The following is a 20,112-nucleotide window of genomic DNA, read 5'->3' as shown; positions in this document are numbered from 1 at the left end:
ACACATATATACTATATACAGGGGAGATGACACGTATATACAATATACAGGAGGAGATGACACAGGTATATACTATATACAGGAGGAGATGACACAGGTATATACTATATACAGGATGAGATGACTTACAGGTATATACTATATACAGGATGAGATGACTTACAGGTATATACTATATACAGGAGGAGATGACACACGTATATACTATATACAGGAGGAGATGACATACAGGTATATACTATATAAAAGAGGAGATGACACAGGTATATACTATATACAGGGGAGATGACACGTATATACTATATACAGGAGATGACACAGATATATACTATATACAGGAGCAGATGACACAGATATATACTATATGCAGGAGCAGATGACACAGCTATATACTAAATACAGGAGGAGATGACACAGGTATATACTATATGCAGGAGGAGATGACATACAGGTACATACTATATACAGGAAGAGATGACAGGTATATACTATATACAGAAGCAGATGACACAGGTATATACTATATACAGGAGATAACTTACAGGTATATACTATATACAGGAGGAGATGACATACAGGTATATACTATATAAAAGAGGAGATGACACATAGGTATATAGAGGAGGAGATGACATACAGCATGTATATACTATATACAGGAGATGACATACAGGTATATACTATATATAGGAGGAGATGACATACAGGTATATAGTATATACAGAAGAGATGACATACAGGTATACACTATATACAGGAGGAGATGACACATAGGTATATACAATATACAGGAGGAGATGACATACAGCAGGTACAGTCATGGCCAAAAGTATTGACACCTCTGCAATTCTGTCAGATAATACACAGTTTCTTCCTGAAAATGATTGCAAACACAAATTATTTGGTATTATTATCTTCATTTAATTTGTCTTAAATGAAAAAACACAAAAGAGAATGAAGCAAAAAGCAAAACATTGATAATTTCACACAAAACTCCAAAAATGGGCCAGACAAAAGTATTGGCACCCTCAGCCCAATACTTGGTTGCACAACCTTTAGCCAAAATAACTGCGACCAACCGCTTCCGGTAACCATCAATGAGTTTCTTACAATGCTCCGCTTTAATTTTAGACCATTCTTCTTTGGCAAACTGCTCCAGGTCCCTGATATTTGAAGGGTGCCTTCTCCAAACTGCCATTTTTAGATCTCTCCACAGGTGTTCTATGGGATTCAGGTCTGGACTCATTGCTCGCCACCATAGAAGTCTCCAGTGCTTTCTCTCAAACCATTTTCTAGTGCTTTTTGAAGTGTGTTTTGGGTCATTGTCCTGCTGGAAGACCCATGACCTCTGACGGAGACCCAGCTTTCTCACACTGGGCCCTGCATTATGCTGCAAAATTTGTTGGTAGTCTTCAGACTTCATAATGTCATGCACACGGTCAAGCAGTCCAGTGCCAGAGGCAGCAAAACAACCCCAAAACATCAGGGAACCTCCACCATGTTTGACTGTAGGGACCGTGCTCTTTTCTTTGAATGCCTCTTTTTTTTCTCCTGTAAACTCTATGTTGATGCATTTGCTCAGAAAGCTCTGCTTTTGTCTCATCTGACCACAGAACATTCTTCCAAAACGTTTTAGGCTTTTTCAGGTAAGTTTTGGCAAACTCCAGCCTGCCTTTTTTATGTCTCGGGGTAAGAAGTGAGATCTTTCCGGGTCTCCTACCATACAGTCCCTTTTCATTCAGATGCCGACGGATAGTACGGGTTGACACTGTTGTACCCTCGGACTGCAGGGCAGCTTGAACTTGTTTGGATGTTAGTCGAGGTTCTTTATCCAACATCCACACAATCTTGCATTGAAATCTCTTGTCAATTTTTCTTTTCCGTCCACATCTAGGGAGGTTAGCCACAGTGCCATGGGCTTTAAACTTCTTGATGACACTGCGTACGGTAGACACAGGAACATTCAAGTCTTTGGAGATGGACTTGTAGCCTTGAGATTGCTCATGCTTCCTCACAATTTGGTTTCTCAAGTCTTCAGACTTTCTTTGGTCTTCTTTCTTTTCTCTATGCTCAATGTGGTACACACAAGGACATATGACAGAGGTTGAGTCAACTTTAATCCATGTCAACTGGCTGCAAGTGTGATTTAGTTATTGCCAACACCTGTTAGGTGCCACAGGTAAGTTACAGGTGCTGTTAATTACACAAATTAGAGAAGAATCACATGATTTTTCAAACAGTGCCAATACTTTTGTCCACCCCCTTTTTATGTTTGGTGTGGAATTATATCCAGTTTGGCTTTAGGACAATTCTTTTTGTGTTTTTTCATTTAATACAAATTAAATAAAGATAATAATACCAAATAATTTGTGTTTGCAATCATTTTCAAGAAGAAAATGAGTATTATCTGACAGAATTGCAGGGGTGTCAATACTTTTGGCCATGACTGTATATACTATTTACAGGGGAGATGACATACAGGTATATACTATATACAGGAGATGACATACAGGTGTATCTATAATATAACGATGGGAGCGTCACTCTGTCCGAAGCCTTAATAGACTGCGCAGGCGCGACGCTCCCAGCGTTACATTATAGATGCCGCCGAGAGCAGGGGGTCGAGAGCACGGGGAGATGCCGCCGAGAGCAGGGGGTCGGGAGCACGGGGGCGCCGTGTGTGCGCCCGGCACAGAAAGTTTTTACTTACGCCAGTTCCGGCGCCATTGTCTTTCTCCTCCTGGTGCCGGAATCGGCGCCTGCGCAGTACGCGCTTTCCGGCGCCATTTTATTGAAGACACACTGCAGTGTCTTCAATAAAATGGCGCCGGAAAGCGCGTACTGCGCAGGCGCCGATTCCGGCACCAGGAGAAGCAAGACAATGGCGCCGGAACTGGCGTAAGTAACAAATTGCTGTGCCATGAGGCTGTGGCACTTCATGCCACAGCTATTTGTTACTTACGGCATTTCCGCCGCCATTCTCTTTCTCCTCCTGGTGCCGGAATCGGCGCCTGCGCAGTACGCGCTTTCCGGCAGTGTCTTCAATAAAATGGCGCCGGAAAGCGCGTACTGCGCAGGCGCCGATTCCTGCTGCCGGAATCGGCGCCTGCGCAGTCCGCGCTTTCCGGCGCCATTTTCTTGAAGACACACCTGCAGTGGAGCCGGACGATAGGCGAGTATGGTATTTTTTTTTTTTCTATATGGCAGCAGCATACGGGGGCATATAATACAATAGTGGCGCAGGATGGCAGCAGCACATGACAGAACGGGCGCAGGATGGCAGCAGCACATGACAGAACGGGCGCAGGATGGCAGCAGCACATGACATTACGGGCGCAGGATGGCAGCAGGATGGGAGCAGCACATGACAGAACGGGCGCAGGATGGCAGCAGCACATGACAGAACGGGCGCAGGATGGCAGCAGCACATGACAGAACGGGCGCAGGATGGCAGCAGCACATGACAGAACGGGCGCAGGATGGCAGCAGCGCATGACATAATGGGCGCAGGATATAATAATAATATAATAATAATAATTTTTATTTATATAGCGCCAACATATTCCGCAGCGCTTTACAAATTATAGAGGGGACTTGTACAGACAATAGACATTACAGCATAACAGAAATACAGTTCAAAACAGATACCAGGAGGACTGAGGGCCCTGCTCGCAAGCTTACAAACTATGGGGAAAAGGGGAGACACGAGAGGTGGATGGTAACAATTGCTTTAGCAGCAGGATGGGAGCAGCACATGACAGAACGGGCGCAGGATGGCAGCAGCGCATGACAACGGGGGCGCAGGATGGGAGCAGCACATGACAGAACGGGCGCAGGATGGCAGCAGCGCATGACAGAACGGGCGCAGGATGGCAGCAGCACATGACAGAACGGGCGCAGGATGGCAGCAGCACATGATGGAGACCATATACCAATATAAATGCTTGCCACCCGGGCGTAGAACGGGTTCAATAGCTAGTACTATATATAAGGGAGATGACAAACATGTATATACTGAGGTGAAAATGAAAGGTGTGAGGTGAAAATGAAAAGGTGTGAGTGCAAAATGAGAGGAGTGAGGGAAAATAGTGGAGTGATCGGAAAATGACAGATGTAAGGTCGAAATGACAAGTGTTAAGGGGGAATGAGAGGAGTGAGGGGGAAAATTAGAGGCGTGATGGGAAAATAAGAGGAGTGAGGTGCAATAACTAACCACAGATATTTACTATGCCCAGGCAACGCCGGGCTCTTCAGCTAGTTATAAATATAAGTGAAACAATGGCTCCTTGTACAGAGCTTACAGATACCAGCGTGGTCCTGTAATAGGATGCCACCATTATAACAAGTCAGTTCATGAAATGGTTTCCCACCTAAATATTCCACAATCCACTAAGAGTGGTATTATTCAAAAGTGGAAGCGTTTAAGACCCAAAGCAACTCACTGTTTTAGCTGGAAACAAAGGATTGATAATAAGAGGTCATAAAGCTCCTGTAGGTGGAATGGGTAGGTTTCCCAATACTTTTGCCCACATTATTTCACAGCCTGTAGAGTAGTAAGCGTTATTTACCTCCTGACCAAGACAAGCAGTGATCATGGAAGACAGCAGAGGGGAATGAAGACAATGACAGAGCAGACCTCGCACAATGCCAGACTCTTGGCTTTGGTGTTAGAAATACCCTTTTATGCTAACAAGAGGAGGAGGAGGACATTTTCTATTTTGAAAGTTATTATGACAGAACAAAAAAAAATAATATAGTTTGAATTAAACAGATAGAAGACGATCTATGAACACGTACACTGCTTGCTCTGCTCGCTACGTCAATCCGGTATTGTGTTCATAGCAGCATACAGTATTGTGGAATACGGAAACCATACAAAATGGCAAAAACAGGATTTTTGGTTGCTTACCGTAAAATCTGTTTCTCTGAGCCTTCATTGGGGGACACAGGAACCATGGGTGTATGCTGCTGCCACTAGGAGGCTGACACTATGCAAATAAAAAAGTTAGCTCCTCCTCTGCAGTGTACACCCCACCGACAGGAAGTAGGATCTTCAGTTAGTGAGAAAGCAGTAGGAGAAGCAACGTGTAAAAGAGAAATAATAATAATATAATAATAATAATAAACTTTATATAGCGCCAACAAATGCCGCAGCGCTCCACAGATTAACAGTTTCAAACACTCAAAGAGTGTTCAAAGAACTCAAACGTAAACAGTATAACACAATAAACAGAGCTGTTCAACTTGGGAGGGTGCTGTGTCCCCCAATGAAGGCTCAGAGAAACAGATTTTACGGTAAGCAACCAAAAATCCTGTTTTCTCCATCGCCTTTCATTGGGGGACACAGGAACCATGGGACGTCCCAAAGCAGTCCCTGGGGTGGGAAAAACAGACTTCCATCAGGTCAGAGGACTCACCACTGCCGCCTGCAGGATCCTTCTGCCCAGGCTGGCGTCCGCCGAAGCATAGGTATGCACCTTGTAAAATTTGGCGAACATGTGGATGGAAGAAAGTTGCCGCTTTGCAAAGCTGTAGGACGGAAGCCCTGTGGTGCACCACCCAGGAGGCGCCGACTGCCCGGGTAGAGTGAGCCTTGATCCCAGGAGGGGGCACTCTGTTCTTGACCCGGTAAGCCTCCAGAATTGCCGTTCTGATCCAGCGGGCAATAGTCACCTTAGAAGCCAGTTGGCCTCTGCGCGTGCCATCAGGAATGACGAAGAGAGAACCTGTCTTCCGGAAAGTGGACGTTCTATCCAGGTAGATCCTCACTGCCGTGACGAGGTCCAGCTTTTTCAACGATCGCTCCAGAGGATGAGTCGGAGCTGGGCAAAAGGAAGGTAGAACGACGTCCTCGTTGGAGGTGGAAACCACCTTAGGAAGGAAAGAAGGAGGTCTGAGGACCACCTTGTCCTGGTGAATGACCAAGAACGGAGGTCGGCAAGAAAGGGCCGCCAATTCGGAAACGCGCGGATAGAAGTGATGGCCACAAAAAAAGGCCACCTTCCAAGATAGGGAGATTCCCCTGTCAGTTCTGAGAGGCTCAAATGGGGAAACCTCAGAACGTCCAGTACCATGTTTAAAACCCCATGAATCCACAGGGGCCCTATACGGAGGGACAGCATGGGCTGCTCCTTGAAGGCAGGTCTTATCCTGTGGCCGAGAAGCTAAAGTCTTCTGAAAAAGGATGGGAAGCTCAGAAATCTGGCCCTTGAGGGAACTCCGGGCAAGGCCCAAATCCAGTCCTGCCTAGAGGAAGGCCAAGATGGAAGGCAGGGAAAAGGACATAGATGGGTACGATAGTAGAGTCTGGGAAAACGAAGGCTTCCGAGCCTGGATCATGGTGAGAATCACCTAGTCCGAAAGGCCAGACGCTCTTAGAACAGCGGACTCAACATCCACGCCGTTAAACTGAACGACCGAGAATTTGGGTGGCAGATCGGACCCCGAGACAGCAGATCGGGACTGTCTGGAAGGCACCAGGGGGCGTCCGCGAGAAGATTGACGATCTCCGCAAACCAAGCTCTCCTGGGCCAATCCGGGGCGATCAGAATGACCGGCACCCCTCCGCCTTGATCCCTTTCAACGGCTTGGGAAGCAAGGGAAGAATGGGAATAGATAGGGGAGCACGAACTGCGACCAAGGAATGGCCAGAGCGTCGATGCCCACTGCGAGAGGGTCGCGAGACCAGGAAACGAACACCATGTTCATTCGGGACGCCATGAGGTCCACGTCCGGAGTCCCCCATCGAAGACCAGGCTGATGTAAGAACCCCTGATGCAAGGACCATTTCCTTGCCGAGAGGCCCTCGCGGTTGAGGAAGTTGGCGGCTCAATTGTCGACACCGGGGATAAGCACTGCGGATATCACCGGAACCATTGCCTCTGCCCGGAGGAGGATTTTGGATACCTCGACCAAGGAACTCAGTGTCTCCCCCGATGGTTGATATGCCACCTCCGTGGCGGTGTCCGCCGAGATTCGGATAGGTAGACCCCTGAGAATCCTTTCCCGGTGGCGAAGGGAGAGAAAGATGGCCCGAATCTCAAGCACATTGATCGGCCAAGAAGACTCCTGCGCCGACCAACGACCCTGAACAGTCAGGTGGCGAAACACCACGCCTTAGCCGAGCAGGCTGACGTCCATCTTCACCACCTTGCCAGAAAACTGGAAGGAAGGACCTGCCCTGGGAGATGAGAGGTGACGTCAGCCACCAGTTGTGGGACCGATTGACCCGGGGAGAGAGATGGATTGGTCGATCCAGGGACAAGACAGACCTGTCCCACTGTGACAGGATGGCCTGCTGAAGAGGACGTGAATGAAATAGGGCAAAGGGTGTCGCTTCCAATGTTGCTACCATCCTCCCCAGGACCTTCATGGCCGATCGGAAAGAGGGAAGCCGAGGACCCTGGAGCAAGTGTACGTCCCGACGAAGGACGGATCTCTTACCCTCGGGAAAGGAAGACTTTGAACTGACGAGTGTCGAAGAGCATGCCCAGAAAAAAAGGAGGCGCTGCGAGGGAACAAGACAGGATTTCTTCTTGTCGACAAACCACCCGAAACGGCTAGTGTCAAGGACGATGGAGGCTCTCGCGAGCCTGAGAAAAAGGACGGAGCCTTGATGAGGATGCCGTCGAGGTACGGAAAAGGTACCAGTCCCCCGACCCTCAAGATGGCTATCAGTGCCGCCCTGATCTTCGTGAAAACCCTGGGAGCAGTTGCGAGACCGAACGGCAGGGCGACAAACTGAAAAGGGTCCTGGAGCACCGCAAAGCCCAGGAATCCATGATGTCCTGGGAATATCGGGACATGGAGGTAGGCGTCTTGAATATCTACGGAACACAGAAATTCTTGAGCCTCCATGGAAGCAATTACTGAATGAAAGGATTCCATCCTGAGGAGTCTCAGATGAATTCTCCTGTTCAGCAATTTGAGATCCAGAATGGGATGAACCTTGCCTTCTTTTATCGGTCACACAAAGGATTAGAGTAGAAACCTGTGAACCGTGCTTCTTCTGGGACGGGAAAAATTACCCCCGGCTTTGAGAAGAGAAGCAATGGTTGCGAAGAAACCCGGAACTAGAGCAGGGTCTCTTGGAGGTCGGGATTCAAAGAAACGATCCCAGGGTCGTGAAACGAACTCTATCTTGTATCCCGAGGATACAACTTCCCTGACCCATGTGCCCTCTACTGAGGAGATCCAGAAGTCCCTGAGGAAGAGGAGACAGCCGCCCAGCCTGGGAAGTGGGCTGAGGTCTAGACGAGAGTCATGCCGAGGTGGATCTTCCAGTCCTAGACCTGGAGGATATACCTTGGGAGTAGCGAGAACGCCAGGAAGGAGTGGGTCTAAAAAAAATACCCTGTTCTTCTCTGGACGTGCCTGTGGCCTTTGCTGCGTGAACCCTGAAAAAGGTCGGCTGGTAAGTGACTTTTTGGAAGACAAATCCGCCTGCCGGGCCTTGAGCCAATGGTCCGACGGGAGGGAACAGCATTGCTGGAAGCCTGAGTCGCACAAGACGCGGCATCCAGGGAAGCGGAGGCCAGGTATTCACCTACAAGAGAAATCTGGCTAGCAAGCTCAGCTAGCTGTCTGGGTGGAGCCCCGTCCGGGATGCCCTGACGGAGCTGTTTGGCCCATTTGGATACTTCGCAAAGGATTCTATGATTATCATTAGAATCCTTCAGAGATGCTCCGCCAGCTAGAGAAAGGACAGTGTTGGTCTCTCGACAGCCTGGAAACCCGAGGATCCACCGAGGGGGAAGTCCAATTAGCGGTGAGCTCCGGAGAAAAGAGATAAAACGCCAAGGCGCTTTCCTCTCTGAAAGCGTCTGGCCGGATTCTCTCCTTCTCTCGTCATGATTTCCTCTAAATCAGGGTGAGGAGCGAAAACCTTTGAAGGTGGTTTAGCCCGTCTAAACGAAACCGCCTGGTCTGCGGGTTCCGTAGCGGAATCTTTGATGCCACAGGTCTGATTTATCGCTCCAATGAGGTACTCAACCATATCCCTCATGGATTTGGTTCAAATCCAGCGCCGAAATATCCTACGAAGGCGCATCAGAGAAAGCCTCGCCTGACGCAGGGGAGGACCGGGGGGAAGCCGACCGCAGGAAGGACCGTGGGGCGAAATGGAATGGGAAAAGGACTCAGACCAGCGTTCCTGTCTGGACCTTTTGCGACCTATAACGGAAGGCTCAGATGGAGTCTCCTGCGACCCGTTGGCTACTGCGGGAGTCTGCAGGGGCAACCTATCAACCACAGACACAAGGGTTTTAGACACCCGTGTTAGATCCGCTATGGATTGTGATAGAGAGGACACCCAGGCTGGAGTGGAGTTTTCGCTCTGTAGCGGAACAGCGGGAGGGTCCTGGGAGGGAGTTGCTACACGTCTGACAGAGAGCAGAAATACCAGAAGGTTAGGGGCCAGAAGGGCAGAGGAGTGTCGGTCTGCAGAGCAGAGCTACTCACGACAGGCGGAGCGATCTTCGGACGGAAAAGCTGCATAGCTGCCCAGAGGAGGATCTTGATAAGGATCATCGCTGATGTGCATCTTCTAACACAGAAAAGCAAACAGACAGCAGACTTCTGGGACACTGCCGTTTGGCCCCTTCAGTCCGGGACCAGCTGCAGCCGCAAGAAGTGGGGCAAGGCGTTCCTGGCGCCGAAAAACAAACTTGGGGGCACAGGAGAAAGTGCGCGGGGCTAACCGCCGTGTCAGTACTGCCTGCTGTGTCCCCCAATGCGCCGAAATGAACCAGTCGGGCGGGAGAAAAGCCCGCCCGATGGAGAGAAGGAAGTGGGCGGAGTCACGGCCGGAAGTAGGCCCCGGGAGAAGCCGGGGCCTAAATTAGAAGTCGGCGACCGCCGGAGAGGGCCGCGGCGACGGTGGAAGTGCAGCCAGGAAGCGGCGCGGCCGCCCGCAGACAGAAAGGAGCGCAGCCGCAGGAAAAGGCAGCGCGGCTGCCTGCAGGCCCCACAGAAAAGCGCGGTCGCCGGTGGAAAACGGCGCGGCTGTGTGCGCGCCAGAAAGGGAGAAGCGGCCGCTGCAAAAAGACAGCGCGGGTGCCAGTAGGGCCGCCGCGCCACCCAGAGCAAGGAGCAGCCGCAGCAAAAAGGGGGCTGTGCGGCTGCCTAGACAGTGCAGCGCGGCCGCCGACAGTTGAGCACAAAGGGGCTGTGCGGCTGCAGAGACGGTGCGGGGGAAGCAGCGCGGCCGCCATGCGAAGGGGCGGCCGCCGTAAAAATCAGCGCGGCGGCCAGAAGGGCCTCCGCGCCACACGGGAACAGGAGCGGCCGCAGCAAAAAGGGTAGTGCGGTCGCCCAGATAGTGGGACCCAAAGGGCCGCCGCGCGAAGGAGAAACGACTTCTCCCATGTCACCCCGAGAAGGACCCAGAGGAAGGGGAGCAGGAATACTCACCTAAACATCCCACGCCGTCTGTTACTAACCTCAAACCGGTGAAGGTATCAGACGTCCAGGGAGCTGATGGACGTCCTCGTCTCCTCCAACCGACAGGCTCTGGTGGGCGAGTGGGTGGGGGACGGAGCCAGGGCCGGACTTCTAAGCACGCTTGTGTGCTAGGATCTTGGTCCTGGTGTGGGATCTATGAGGATACGGGGTGGCAGTACACGCCGTACTCATAGTCCGCTTGTGGGACTACAGGTGTGACTGCTCACCCTGTATCCCTCCGGAAAAACCTGAAAGAAAACGACGCACATTGAGGTAGATAAGGGTCTAATGAAAGACCCGTGTCCACCTCCTACTGACACTAAGCTAAACTGAAGATCCTACTTCCTGTCGGTGGGGTGTACACTGCAGAGGAGGAGCTAACTTTTTTATTTGCATAGTGTCAGCCTCCTAGTGGCAGCAGCATACACCCATGGTTCCTGTGTCCCCCAATGAAAGGCGATGGAGAAAAGAGGTTTGATAACTTTTTGCATGAAGAAATACCAACAACAAATAGTAAAAAATAATAATCATCCTCTTCTTTTGCCCTGTAGTTTAAACACTGGGGGACAGACCATCCTCCCAACGTGAACCCTGCAGACAATCAGTGGCCTCACAGGTCACATGTTGTATTACTGTCATCATGGCTCCCAATACAATAGTACGGCATGTGACTGCTGTGGCTACTGGCCTCATTGGATTGCAGCAATCACTAATGACTATCATAAACAAAGATTGGGAGGCCGACACGAGGGTTACTTTGTTTTTGACAACATTTTCAGCTGTTTATAATAAAGTAAAAGCTGGATATACTCTTTATGCACTACTCACATGTTCTTCATTTTCCCCATAAGGTTCTTCTGCATTCTGTTCTCTTTTTCTTTCCTCTGTTAGATCTTCCTGGACCTACAGACGAGACAAATGATCATATATGGCATACACCCCCAACTAAGATATCCTCCATAGGAAACAATGTGATCATAAAATGACCGTAAGGCCCATGTATGTAGGACACGAGAATATCTGTGCAATCAGATTGGATCTCCGGTCCCCCGAACAATCAATTTGACATGTTCCTAAAAGGCCTTAATAAACATTATGTGCATATGAATGGTGGTGAAGCCCTTGGGCTCAGGTATACATTCGTTGGACTTTCGCCAATTTCAAAAAGCATAGCAGAAGATCACGTATGCAACAAGGGAAACACTTGGGGGCATAAATCATATGCCAGATTTGCTACAGAAGTTTGTGCAGATTTCCATTCACCTGAATATACCCCAACAAGATCAGGGATGGCCACTCCGCACCTACACCAAATGTCACACTGTAGTGAAGCAGAAGCGGATCTTATATACCAAGAAAAATGTATCCAAAATATCTGATGGATTCTTCTACAAAAGTACAATCAAGACTATTGCAGTGTGTAAACTTCTCTCCCATTGTTCATGCACTTAGGAGCCACCACCTCAGCCCCAGGTCCTATGGCACTTATTGTGTAGTTATGATATGTGGGCATTGCACATACCTCCTCTTCTCCTTCTTCTTGATATTGCTCATCAACATTATCTTCTTGCTGGTCAGGATTTCCCGCCATCTTCAATAACAAAGGAACGTCATTAGACTACATGACAATACCTGCTCAATATAGACTTACAGCCCGCAGCAATACCGTATACTGCAGCTTAATAGAAATAGTGCTGACGGGAATTTGCTGGGCACTGATGGATGCTCCCTTTTCCTATCTGTTTGCATCTCCTCCACTTTTTGTACATTTCTTGATCCTCAGGCCCTACGCTGTATCAGAAATATTACTGCAATGGAAACAATTTCAGAGTAACCAGAGAACACTGTTGCCAAAATTAGTATCACGTAGTAAAACGGAAAAAAACGAAAAAACTAGAAAGTTGCTTAGCCATTTGCTTTGCTAGTGAAGGAGAAAATGTGTGTTTTCTATGACTATTTAGAAGGGAAGCATATCAGCGTTTGGACTCCGCAGGTTACTGTCTTGTGGAGTTCTTCTGCCTCCAAGTGACTTTGTGCGGCACTTCCTTCAGCAAACGTAAAATGTCTTACCACTAAATGTTCTTGTTTCTCTGCCTGGTCCTGCTGCCGCTGCTCCTCATTCTCATCTGGTAAGTTCTCCTCCCGCTCTTGTTCTGCCTCCTCAAATTCATCTTCCCCTTGATTATTGGGATCGTTGGCAGGGTTGACATCGTCTGCAATAGCCTGGCGCACGTGTAAAAATCACGTTAGAAACACATTTCTTATACTGAGTGATGTCTTTTGTCTCCTGTCTCCTTTCTGAAAAATGCCTCTTTATGGAATACTGGCGTCTTATTTTCCCTGTTTACCTCTCTCATCTTAAATGATAAAAATATCGGTGTACAACAAGAACTTGGAGCTACGCCGACGGCCCTGTAATAGTCTGTTTAGACAAGCTGACAATGCTTACAATGCAAACAAAAACAGTAATAGATCGTCTTGTGCTTATGAGCTGGCATTGTTCTCGGCAGCACATGTCCCGACTACACAAGACTATATGCTGCCGAGAGTGCAGATTTTGTTTTTATTCCAGCCAAGAGAGCATTTCACCTGACCAACAAGTGTCTGTCTATCTTTCTTGTGAAGTGATTGTCAGCCTATTTACACTTCATGATTATTGGGAACAAGCAGAAATGCCCCCAAAAACAATCGCTCAAGCTCTTTCTCTAGTGCCCTACAAGGTGTACTAGAATTGCAAATATTCTTTTTAAAGACTTCTGGGAGACGTTTTGGTTGGAGAGAAGGGCTGGTGACCAGGTCTAACAGACATTTTCTTTAAAAAAAAAAAAAAAAAAAAATCAAGGTTTATCCTCCTTAAGTATTTTACAAAAAAAGGCAACACGTGTCCAGTATGTCTTTGGAGTGTGAGAGGAAACCGGAGACCCAAGAGGAGACCTACAGAAACACGGGTTGCTAACTGAGCGTCTTCGGCGTGTTCAAAAAATATGTTCGAGACCCCGCGGCTGCTTCTTCCTGTATTGAGCGGTCACTGTTACCGCTCATTACAGTAATGAATATGCGGCTCCACCCCTATGGGAGGTGGAGCTGCATATTCATTACTGTAATGAGCGGTACCATGTGACCGCTGAGTACAGGAAGAAGCTGGGGTGCCCGGGAAGCCAGGGACCTGCAGGGGCCGCGCCAGGAGTAGGTGAGTATTATTACACAGCCCCCGCTCCCCTCCCCTGCCGACCCCTGGGTATGACTCGAGTATAAGCTGAGAGGGGGACTTTCAGCCCCCAAAAATGAGCAGAAAATCTCAGCTTATACTCGAGTATATACGGTACTTACAAAATCAGACATATGAGGAAAACTTACATTTCCATAATCAAGGTATTATTAATGAAATTCTTGACAATAAAATTAGCTGTCAATATTTAGCCAGACTTCTCTACATGGCATCATCACATCTAAACACCATTTACAAGCAGAGGTGATGTGGTGTGTTCTACCTGTTGTATTTTTCACTATTCAGCTAGTTGCCGTGTGACTTATACTAACACTGATGCCAATTCTAATACTAATACTACTCTAGTACAAATTCTAATTCTAATCCTACTCGAATACTAAAATACTAATTCTAATACTGATACTCATTCTAATACTACTCTAATACTAATTCTAATACTGATAATAATTCTAATACTAATACTGATAATTCTAATTCTAATACTGATACGAATTCTAATACTGATACTAATTCTAATACTAATTCTAATACTGATACTAATTCTAATACTAATTCTGATACTAATTCTAATACTACTCTAATACGAATTCTAATACTGATACTAATTATAATACCACTCCAATACTAATACTAATTCTAATACCAATACTGATAATAATTCTAATTCTAATACTGATACTAATTCTAATACTGATACTAATTCTAATACTGATACTAATTCTAATACTAATTCTAATACTAATACTGATAATACTAATACTGATCATTCTAATACTAATTCTAATACTAATACTGATAATAATTCTAATACTAATTCTAATACTAATACTGATAATAATAATAATTCTAATACTAATTCTAATACTAATACTGGACTCCATACAAGATCTAGTTCCAGCATCTCTGTATATCACAAGTACCTCAGCCTGTTCTCGGCTCGCAGCCTGCTGCTCCGTAGCTTGCTCCTCATTTGCATTTTTGGCTGCGTCGCCTTCTTCCTCAGCTTCATCTTGGTGATTGTCCCTTTCATACGCTGAAATAAAATGCCAAGATATTTTCTACAGATTACATCGGGAACATAATGTAGTTATTGCGTTTTGTGTCATTCCCAAGTAGCAGCAGTGAAGTGACTGCTATTGCTGTAAGTTCAATTAAGAACAGTAGAGATCTATAGAGAACTCAATGTCCTTCTAGAGCAGGGCTGGGGAACCACAGGCCCGGGAGCCATTTACGGCCCTCAATGACCTTTCATCCGGCCCCCTGGCAGATTCCTCGGGACCGCAGTGCTTGAGCTGCCAGCTGTGTTTTGATGGCCGCCGGCCCATTAATTTCTTCTTTCTGTGAGCGTTTTAAAGCAAATGTTCAGTACTGAATGCTGACGCTCATGCAAAGAAAGATTACGTCCTGACAAGCATAAGGACGTACTTTGTGGGTGGAGTAAGTGCGTGATTTGTGTGGCCCTCAAAGCATGGTATAAATATCCAAATGTCCATAGACAGAAATAAGGTTCCCCAGTCCTGTTCTAGAGAGAGATAGAATGTATCAGAAGATATGGGTGCGAGATGCTGGAGAAGATCCAGGGATTCATCTTGACTGCCATAATTTCCATTCTTCGTCATATAGTTTTCTCTTTGTCTTCCTTTGGACAAACACTATTGAGCTAAATGGTGTCTTTCTTTAAACTTACTAGCTCAATATGTAGAATGTGATTCTGCTGTTTTGTTTCATTTTTCTTTAAACATTCTAAATTGTGTAGAACTTGTCCATTAGTTTGCCACTGATAAGTGATGAGCATACGTGCTTGGATAAGGTGTTATTAGAGCATGCTCGGTTGCTAACAGCGCGTCTTCGGCGTGTTCAAAAAATATGTTCGAGACCCCCGCGGCTGCTTGTCTCGCAGCTGTTGGGCAGCCGCAACACATACAGGTATTCACATACAGGTGTCCGCACATGCCACTGAGGCATGTCACACTTAACCCTATATGTGCCCAGGTCTGACAACCCTTGCCCCACTTTTTCATGTCACGGAATGTTTAGGGTATGTGCACACGTCAGGTTTTTTTCCTGACAAAATCCTGAGAATTCTGCCTGAAATTCGAGTTTTTTTCCGCGCGGATTTCTCGCGGAATTTGCGCATTTTTTGCGCGGATTTTTTGCGTTTTTTCTTTTTTTTTCCTGAATGTCAGTTTTGCTATTAAATCCGCAAAAAGAATGAGCATGTCCATTCTTTTTGCGGATTGCGTTTTTTTTTGCGGGAAAAAAACGCATACATCTGCACAAAAAATGCGGAATGCACTCTAAATGATAGGATGCATAATTTTAGCGTTTTTTATGCGGATTTATAGTGTTTTTATAGCGAAATTCCGCAAAAAAAACGCAAAAAATCCGGACGTGTGCACATACCCTCAATGATCTAGTGATCTCCAACCAAGATTATTGGGCCACCTGATCTAATAACCTTACGTTGTCCTGTAACTGATGAAAGTCTGATGTAAGACTGAAACGTTTTACTTACTACTAGTGTGGACAACATTAAATTACCTGATCACTTAAGTTGAGTGCTCAGTAATATATGTTAATGGTGTTGGAACCTACTCTAGCAACTACAAAAGCTGTGCACACGCCTATCTATGCAACACATACAGGAGCTACCTAACAAACAGGCAATCCATGCATGTGTTGCGTCTGTCCAAGAGCCGTCAGTCATGCAGCCGTGGGGTATTGAACAGATTATTTGAGCCCGGCAAATACATTCTATTAGTACGCAAGCACCTCATCCGAGCACGTTCACTCATCACTACCACTGATCTGTTCTTCCTCATCCAATCCTTGTTCACTCACCATTACCACTGATCTGTTCTTCCTCATCCAATCCTTGTTCACTCATCACTACCACTGATCTGTTCTTCCTCATCCAATCCTTGTTCACTCACCATTACCACTGATCTGTTCTTCCTCATCCAATCCTTGTTCACTCACCATTACCACTGATCTGTTCTTCCTCATCCAATCCTTGTTCACTCACCATTACCACTGATCTGTTCTTCCTCATCCAATCCTTGTTCACTCACCATTACCACTGATCTGTTCTTCCTCATCCAATCCTTGTTCACTCATCACTACCACTGATCTGTTCTTCCTCATCCAATCCTTGTTCACTCACCATTACCACTGATCTGTTCTTCCTCATCCAATCCTTGTTCACTCACCATTACCACTGATCTGTTCTTCCTCATCCAATCCTTGATACACCAGAAATGGCTGGAAATTCCCACTCAGCCAATGGACACAGTGGTGATCACAAAGGCCAAAGATAGACTGAGTGGCATTTCTGGCCATTTCCACAAAATTGAGGACAGAACCAGGAGCAGGTACAAGGAAAGTGCTGGCACTGGAGATGCAGGTGATGGAGGGTGAGTAACAATTCAGTTATTATTTTAAACACCCCTTTAAATGTATGTATTATTTCGCTTACATAATATTTCTTACTTATAGGCTGTGTTCACATGTTGAGTTTTTGCAGTGTTTTTTAAGCATGGTTTTGAAAGCAAACTAAAATCAGCTTTTTTACAGTAATATATATAGAGGATACCAGTTCTGCATATTAAATGCAACCATACATTTGTGGAATCTGTAAGGCAAACCCCCGACTGATCAATTTCCCTGACTCTACAACACTGGCTACACAATATGTTGCCGCTAAGTGCATAAAGTGTATTATTATTAATAAGTTTAGAAACTAAATATTTTATTTTTAAAATATAATTTACAGATTAATTAGTAATTCTAATAGTGTAATGGGAACATTTAATCTCATAAGTCAATAAGCTCTGCGATCGTCTGAAAACGTATATTCTCCCCCGTACACTCTTTCAGTAAAGTCTAGTGGTGTAAACACGGCTTCAAAATTAGAAGCACTAAATGGATCGAAAGCCAGCGCCTATGTGAACAGCATTTTATTCTTCAGCTTAAAATTTATCTACAGGCATAAATAACATTTACTGTAATAAAGCACAGTCGGGCTGCAGTACACATCCATCTAAGTGAAAGGGCTACACCCCATGAGGATCTGATGAGAAGCATTATCGGCAGTCATTAGACTCCAGTTATATATTACTTTGTTTACTTCCATTCATTGTAATGGCTGGGATCCGTGTCCCACTCATCTTAATAGAGCACCTGATACATTTCTACATGTAACAATGTCTTGTTCTGAGCTGCTGTCCATTACGGAGGACCATTGCCGTTATTGCCTTGGCTCTACATTAAGGTGAGGCGATCTTTTCCTGGGCTTGTGCTCTGCTGCAATGTGAGATAAGTGCAGCCTGTAAGTTCTGCACTGCAGCGATGTCACATTTGTAACCAGAGGACACAACCCAATGTTCCATGGTCAATAATTAAAAAAACAGCTCCAATGCAAAACGAGGCACGGTTTATACAACCAATTAGGTGGCTTAAATAGGATTGATCTGTGAACTTAACTAAGGATTTATTCTTAGAAATGGCATTAAGCAAAAATCCTATAAATGGCTGGATGATAGCAGTCCAGGTATAATAAATAAGATTACCGTATATACTCGAGTATAAGCCGACCAGAGTATAAGCTGGCCCCCCTAATTTTGCCACAAAAAACTGGGAAAACTTAATGACTCCAGTATAAGCCTAGGGTGGAAAATGCAGCAGCTACTGGTAAATGTCAAAAATAAAAATAGATACCAATAAAAGTAAAATTAATTGAGACATCAGTAGGTTAAGTGTTTTTGAATATCCGTATTGAATAAGGAGCCCCATATAATGCTCCATACAGTTCATGATGGGCCCCATAAGATGCTCCATACAAAATACACCCCATATAATGCTGCACAAATGCTGATTATGGCCCCATAAGATGCTCCATACAGACATTTGCCCCATATAATGCTCCATAAATGCGGATTATGGTCCCATAAGATGCTCCACACAGTCATTTGCCCCATGTAATGCTTCACAAATGCTGATTATGGCCCTATACAGTCATTTGCCCCATGTAAGGCTTCTTTCACACTAGCGTCGGAATCTCCCCGTCGCAATGCGTCGGGGAGAGATTCCGACGCTAGCATTTGCTGCATTGCACAATGGGTGCAGCGGATGCATTTTTCCGGCGCATCCGCTGCCCCATTGTAAGGTGTGGGGAGGTGGGGGCGGAGTTCAGGAGCAAAAAAACGTTACATGTAGCGTTTTTTGCCCCCGACGGTCCGCCAAAGCACGACGCATCCGTCGCTCGACGGATGCGACGTGTGGCAATCCGTCGCAAATGCGTTGTCAATACAAGTCTATGGGGAAAAAACGCATCCTGCAAGCACTTTTGCAGGATGCGTTTTTTCTGCAAAACGACGCATTGCGGCGGATTGCAGTTAACGCTAGTGTGAAAGTAGCCTAATGCTCCATAAATGCTGATTATGGCCCCATAAGATGCTCCATACAGTCAATTGCCCCATATGCGGTTGCTGCGATAAAAAAAAACAAAAAACAAAACAAAACACATACTCCCCTCTCGTCGCTCTGGCCCCTGGCAGTTTCTATATTCACCTGCTCCGCGTTCCATCGCAGCCGCCAGCCGCCGCTACGTTCCCCGTCCAATGCACTGACTGCTCAGAAAGAGGGTGGTGCACACTAATCGCTTCACCGTGCCCTCTGACCTGAGCATCAGTGCAGAGGATTCAGAAGACGCAGCGGCGGCTGGCGACGAGGGAATGGGGAACAGGTGAATATAGCGGCACTGCTTATACTCACCTGCTCCTGGCGCGGTCCCCGCTTCCCCGGCACCGGCAGCTTCTTTTTGTAGTGAGCGATCACATGGTACCGCTCATTACAGTAAGGAATATTCGGTTCCACACCTATGGGAGTGGAGTGGGGTCCATATTCATTACTGTAAATGAGGGGTACCATGTGACCGCTCACTACAGGAAGAAGCTGTCGGCGCCGGGGAAGCAGGGACCGCGCCAGGAGCAGGTGAGTATTCTTAGACCGCTGCCACTCCACCTCCCCTGCCGACCCCTGGGTATGACTCGAGTATAAGCTGAGAGGGACAATTTCAGCCTACAAAAATGGGCTGAAATTCTCGGATTATACTCTAGTATATATGGTACATTTCTTACAGCGAAGTTCAGGTTTCAGGCTACTTAACTGAACTGGTTTCCAGGGAACCTTTTCATAAACCTATAAAAGTATTACTCTGCCTGGCCGTTTTAAATTATTTTTATGAATTTGTTTGCAAATGTAAAATAAATCTCTACAAAGAGTTTAATAAGAACCCATCATGTGTCCATGGGGTTAATCTGAAGGTTAATAGTGTTCTAAAGCTGCCTGGCCGCCACACTGGCAGTCCCGCTGCTGGGAGGAAGTACAAATTATTCCTCCCGGCAGCCTTTGGCTTTCAGTCACCACTCAGTACATAGAGAGTG

The 20,112-nt window shown here is 46.5% G+C and overlaps 1 protein-coding gene across 4 annotated transcripts in view; it reads right to left on the bottom strand.

Moving 5' to 3' along the window:
• Positions 1-20,112, bottom strand: part of GOLIM4 (golgi integral membrane protein 4) — a 141,737-nt gene that overhangs the window by 14,018 nt on the left and 107,607 nt on the right. For all 4 annotated transcript variants that reach the window (XM_069727374.1, XM_069727377.1, XM_069727373.1 and 1 more), the window contains 4 exons: positions 14,590-14,702; positions 12,511-12,663; positions 11,963-12,031; positions 11,269-11,343 (listed from right to left, as the gene is read on the bottom strand). In XM_069727374.1, the coding sequence (XP_069583475.1) occupies positions 11,269-11,343; positions 11,963-12,031; positions 12,511-12,663; positions 14,590-14,702 (410 nt within the window). The remainder of the gene's footprint in view (positions 1-11,268; positions 11,344-11,962; positions 12,032-12,510; positions 12,664-14,589; positions 14,703-20,112) is intronic.

The sequence above is a fragment of the Ranitomeya imitator genome, chromosome 5 (assembly GCF_032444005.1).
Source record: "Ranitomeya imitator isolate aRanImi1 chromosome 5, aRanImi1.pri, whole genome shotgun sequence".
Taxonomy (NCBI): domain Eukaryota; kingdom Metazoa; phylum Chordata; class Amphibia; order Anura; family Dendrobatidae; genus Ranitomeya; species Ranitomeya imitator.
The sequence above is the reverse complement of the archived record's forward strand: the minus strand, read 5'-3'. Positions and strand labels throughout refer to the sequence as shown.